This window comes from Heterodontus francisci, chromosome 16 (assembly GCF_036365525.1).
Source record: "Heterodontus francisci isolate sHetFra1 chromosome 16, sHetFra1.hap1, whole genome shotgun sequence".
Taxonomy (NCBI): domain Eukaryota; kingdom Metazoa; phylum Chordata; class Chondrichthyes; order Heterodontiformes; family Heterodontidae; genus Heterodontus; species Heterodontus francisci.
The window spans coordinates 17,781,729-17,787,728 of NC_090386.1; the positions used below are offsets into that span (position 1 = coordinate 17,781,729).

The following is a 6,000-nucleotide window of genomic DNA, read 5'->3' on the forward strand; positions in this document are numbered from 1 at the left end:
ACGTTGGCACCAATGACATAGGCAGGAAGTGGGGGGGGTGGGGAAATGAGGTCGTGAAAGCAGATTTTAGGGAGCTCGGAAGGAAATTAAAAAGCAGGACCTCAAAACTGTAATCTCGGGATTACTCCCAGTCCCACATGCAAGTGAGCATAGGAATAGGAGAATTGAGCAATTGAACACATGGCTGGAGAACTGGTGTAAGAGGGAGGGCATCAGATTTCTGAGACATTGAAATAGTTCTGGAACAGGTGGGACCTGTACAAGATGGATGGGTTGCATCTTAGCAGGACTGGGACGAATAACCTCGCAGGGAGATTAGCTAGTGCTGTTGTGGAGGGTTTAAACTAAATTGTCAGGGGGATGGGAACCTGAGAGAGAGCTCAGATTGGAGGGAAGAAAAACTAGTAACTTGTCAGGGATGTGGAAACTAGGAGAAAATATCAGAGGAATACCAAGATACACAGAATACTGGGGGAGATAGATAGCACTGGAGTAGGGAATAGTAAGTTATTAGGTGGGGTCAGAGTAAGGGAGAAAGTAATAAAGTCTGAATCAAGGTTAATGTGCATGTATGTGAATGCACGGAGTGTGGTTAATAAGATTGGTAAGGTACAGGCACAGATTGCCATGTGGAAATATGATGTCGTGGCGAAAACAGAGACCTGGCTCAAAGAAGGGCAGGACTGGGTGTTAAATATTCCTGGATACAAGGTGCTCAGGAAAGATAGGAAAGGGTAAAACGGGGCAGGGGTGGAGGTATTGTTTAAGGAGAACTTGCAGTGCTGGACAAAAAGGATGTCCCAGAGAGGTCGAGGACAGAATCAATCTGGCTTGAGCTAAGGAATAAAAAAGGTGTAGTTACATTGCTCAGTGTTGTCTACAGACCACCAGTTAGTGGGAAGGACATGGAGGAATAAATTTGCAAGGAAATTACAGAAAGGTGCAAAAATTATAGGGTGGTTATAATGGGGGACTTTAATTATCCAAACATAGACTGGGATAAAAGTAATGTAAAGGGCAGTGAGGGGCAAGAGTTCCTAGAGTGTGTTCAGGATAATTTTCTACAAAAGTATGTTGTCAGTCCAATGAGAAAGGAGGCACTGCTAGACCTGGTTCTTGGGAATGAGGTGGGCCAAGTGGATCAAGTATCAGTAGGAGAGCATTTAGGGAATAGTGATCATTGTATCATAAGGTTTAGGCTAACTATGGAAAAGGACAAAGAGCAATCCAGCATAATGATAATTAACTAGGAGAAGGCCAACTTCAATGGGGTAAGAATGGAGCTGGGGCAAATAAATTGGAGTGAAAAGCTGGCAGGAAAACGGATAGATGAACAATGGGCTAACTTCAAAGAAGAGATAGTTCAGGCACAGTCAAGGTATGTTCCCTCATAGGGCAAATAAATCCAGAGCTCCCTGCTTGGCAAAAAAGGTGGAGATTAAGATAAAGAAGATAAAGTGTGCTTATGACAGATGCCAGATAGAAAATACTATTGACAACTAGGCTAAATATATAAGGTACAGAGGGGAAGTGAAAAAGCAAATAAGAGAAGCAAAGAGAGAGCATGAAAAGAGACTGACAGCTAACATTAAGGGAAATCCCAAAGTTTTCTACAGGTATATATATATAGTAAAAGGGTGGTAAAAGGAGGAGTGGGGCTGATTAGGGACCAGAAAAGGGATTTACACATGGAGGCAGAGGGCATAGCTGAGTCTTTACCAAGGAAGAAGATGGAACCCAGGCAATGGTGAAAGAGGAGGTAAGTCAGACTCTAGAGGGGTTTAAAATTGATAAAGAGGAAGTATTAGATAGGCTGTCTATACTTAAAGTGGATAAAACACCAGGAGCAGATGAGATGCATCCAAGGATACTGAGGGAAATGAGTGTGGAAATCACAGTGGCACTGGCCATAATTTTTCAGTCTTTACACCCTTGTTCAAAAAAGGGTGTAAATATAAGTCCAACAATTACAGGCCAGTCAGTTTAACTTCAGTGGTGTGGAAACATCTAGAAAAAAATAATTTGGGACAAAATTAATAGTCACTTGGACAAATTCTGGTTTATTAAGAAATTCAGCATGGATTTCTTTTGGGAAAATCATGTTAAACTTGCTGGAATGTTTTGAGGAGGTAACAGAGAGGGTTGATGAGGGCAATGCTGTTGATGTGGTGTACATGGACTTTCAAAAGGCATTTGATACAGTACCACAAAACAGACTTGAGTAAACTTATAGCTCATGGAATAAAAGGGATTGCAGTAACATGGATACGAAATTGGCTGAGTGACAGGAAACAAAGAGTAGTGGTTAATGGATGTTTCTCGGGCTGGAGGAAGGTTTGTAGTGGAGTTCCCCAGGGAACAGTGTTGGGACCCTTGTTTTTCCTGATATATATTAATGACATAGACCTTGGTGTACAGGGCACAATTTTGAAGTTTGCAGATGATACGAAACTTGGAAGCATTGTGAATTGTAAGAATAGTGCAGAACTTCAAAAGGACATAGACAAGTTGGTGGAATGGGCAGACAGGTGGCAGATGAAGTTCAATGCATAAATGTGAAGTGTTTCATTTTGGTAGGAAGAACATGGAGAGACAATATAAATAAAGGGTACAATTCTAAAGGGGGTGCAGGAGCAGAGAGACCTGGGTGTATATGTGCATAAGTCATTGAAGGTAGCAGAACAGGTTGAGAGAGCGGTTAATAAAGCAGACAGTATCCTTGGCTTTATTAATAGGGGCATAGAGTACAAGGACAAGGAAGTTATATTGAACTTGTATGAGACACGAGTTCGGCCTCAACTGGAGTATTGCGTCCAGTTCTGGGCGCTGCACTTCAGGAAAAATGTGAGGTTATTGGAGAGAGTACAGAAAAGATTGACAAGAATGGTTCCAGGGATGAGGAACTTCAGTTCTGAAGATAGATTGGAGAAGATAGGATTGTTTTCCTTAGAGAAGGCTGAGAGGTGATTTGATAGAGGTATTCACAATCATGAGGGGTCTGGACAGAGTAGATAGAGAGAAACTGTTCCCACTCGTGAAAGGATCGAGAACAAGAGGGCACAGATTTAAAGTATTTGGTAAGAGAAGCAAAAGTGACATGAGGAAAAACTTTTTAACACAGCGAGTGGTTAAGGTCTGGAATGCAATGCCTGAGAGTGTGGTGAAGGTAGGTTCAATTGAAGCATTCAAAAGGGAATTAGACAGTTTTGTGAAAAGATTAAATGTTCAGGGTTACGGGCAGAAGGTGGGGGAATGGAACTGAGTGAACTGCTCTTTCAGAGAGCCAGTGTGGACACGATGGGCCAAATGGCCTCCTTCTGCACTGTAACAATTCTGCGATTTGTTTTCTCCTCTTTAATATTACCTCTTAGTTCCCACACCCCAGCCAAGTTAGTTTAAACCCTCCCTAATTGCACAATCAAATCTCCCCACAAAGACATTCTTCCTGGCTCTGTTCAGGTGAAACCCATCTGGCCTGCACAGGTCCCCGCTCCCCCAGAACCAGTCCCAATGTGCCAGGAATCTAAATCCCTCCCTCCTGCACCAACCTCAGCCACACAATCATCTGCTCTATCCTCCTATTTGTATACTCACTCGCACCTAGATTACCACCTTTAGGTCTGCTTGCTAGTTTCTTCCCTAGCTCCCTAAACCCTGCCTTCAGGACTATATCCCTCTTTCTACCTATGTTGTTGATACTATATGAACCGTGACCTCTGGCCGTTCGCCTTCCCCCCTCAGAGTGCTCTGCAGCCTGCTCTGCTGGGGTAGGAAGTGAACCACAGGTTACATGGTTCTTCGTATTATTGGGGAGAGGTGTCAATGAGTGAATGAGTAAGAATTGATAGATGCAATGAATTGGTTTGGGTTAGTTCGAACCAGTCCTCATGGAGTCATTATGGCACAGAAGGAGGCCATTCAGCCCATCGAGTCCATGCCAGCTCTGACCATCCAACATGGTCCCCACTCTGACATTACAACAATCCAGTCAGTCCCATTCCCCACTCTTTCCCCATAACCATGGAAGTTTATTTCCCTCAAGTGCCCAACCCATTTCCCTTTCACATAATTGATTATTTCCACTTCCACCACCCTTGTAGGCAGTGACTTCTAGGTCATGAACATTCGCTGCGTAAAACAGTTCTTCCTCACATCCCCCTGCCTCTCTTTTCCAAAACCTTAAACTGTGTCCCCTAGTCCTTGTACCATCAGCTAATGGGAACAGCTTTTCTTTATCTACCAATCTAATCTTGTACATCTCCATGAAATCGCCAAGGAGAACAGTCCTAGGATTCCTAATTGCCTAAGATTGTGATGACATTCTGATGGCACAGGAATTCTACTAGAACTGCTACAGTAATACGAGTGCAGAGGGTAATGATCGAAACAAAACCTTACCTTCTTTAAATTCTTGTCCTTGTGACCCAAAGACAGGTTCTTTAGTTTGGTCGCACACTCTCTGTGTAATACCTGCAGCGAAGGAGGAACTGGAGTTAGTTCCATAACAATTCAACAAGACTGGGGTTCTGCCCCTCCATCTCTGACCCACTCTGCCTGTACTGTCTCTCCATCACACCTCCTCTCTCCCCACACTGCCTGCACTCTCTCCATCTCTCCCTACTCTGCCTGTAACGCCTCCCCACCTCGTCCCCGCTCTGCCTGTACCATCTCTCCACCACACCCCGCTCTGCCTGTACTGGCTCTCCATCTCACTCTGCTCTGCCTGTACCACCTCTCCATCTCGCCCCCACTCTGCCTGTACCGCCTCTCCATCTCGCCCCCGCTCTGCCTGTACCGCCTCTCCATCTCGCCCCCGCTCTGCCTGTACCGCCTCTCCATCTCGCCCCCGCTCTGCCTGTACCGCCTCTCCATCTCGCCCCCGTTCTGCCTGTACCGCCTCTCCATCTCGCCCCCGCTCTGCCTGTACCGCCTCTCCATCTCGCCCCCGCTCTGCCTGTATCGTCTCTCCATCTCGCCCCCGCTCTGCCTGTACCGCCTCTCCATCTCGCCCCCGCTCTTCCTGTACCGCCTCTCCATCTCGCCCCGCTCTGCCTGTACCGCCTCTCCATCTCGCCCCCGCTCTGCCTGTACCGCCTCTCCATCTCGCCCCCGCTCTGCCTGTACCGCCTCTCCATCTCGCCCCCGCTCTGCCTGTACCGCCTCTCCATCTCGCCCCCGCTCTGCCTGTACCGCCTCTCCATCTCGCCCCGCTCTGACTGTACCGCCTCTCCATCTCGCCCCCGCTCTGCCTGTACCGCCTCTCCATCTCGCCCCCGCTCTGCCTGTACCGCCTCTCCATCTCGCCCCGCTCTGCCTGTACCGCCTCTCTATCTCGCTCCCGCTCTGCCTGTACCGCCTCTCCATCTCGCCCCCGCTCTGCCTGTACCGCCTCTCCATCACGCCCCCGCTCTACCTGTACCGCCTCTCCATCTCGCCCCCGCTCTGACTGTACCACCTCTCTATCTCGCCCCGCTCTGCCTGTACCGCCTCTCCATCTCGCCCCCGCTCTGACTGTACCACCTCTCTATCTCGCCCCGCTCTGCCAGCACCAACTCTCCATCTCATCCGAACATACGAATTAGGAGCAAAAGTAGGCCGTTCAGCCCCTCTAGCCTGCTCCACCATTCAAGAAGATCATGGCTGATCTGTCTCAAATTCCACACTCCCATTTGCCCCTGGTAACCTTTTATTCCCTTGCCTAACAAGATTTTATCTACCCACACCTTAAAAATATTCAATGACCCCACCTCCACCACTTTCTGAGGCAGAGAGTTCCAAAAGCGCACAGCCCTCCGAGAGAAAACATTTCTCCTCATCTCTGTCCTAAAAGGGCGACTCTTAATTTTGACAATATTGAAAATGCTGGTCCCTTTAATGAAACAGGACTCATTTCAGTGCTAATAGAGAGCAGGTGATGCTCATTATCATTCTGTATTTAAGGATTGGGGTTTTGCCCAGTTGGGGAGTTTCCTCTGGACAGAGAGTTGGTCCAGAAGGAAA

The 6,000-nt window shown here is 47.2% G+C and overlaps 1 protein-coding gene across 1 annotated transcript in view; it reads right to left on the reverse strand.

Annotated features, from left to right (window-relative positions):
• The window catches only part of LOC137377995 (uncharacterized), a 94,246-nt gene that overhangs the window by 58,676 nt on the left and 29,570 nt on the right, over positions 1–6,000 (reverse strand). Inside the window, exon 4 of the mRNA XM_068048020.1 lies at positions 4,399–4,470. Within this exon, the coding sequence (XP_067904121.1) occupies positions 4,399–4,470 (72 nt within the window). The remainder of the gene's footprint in view (positions 1–4,398; positions 4,471–6,000) is intronic.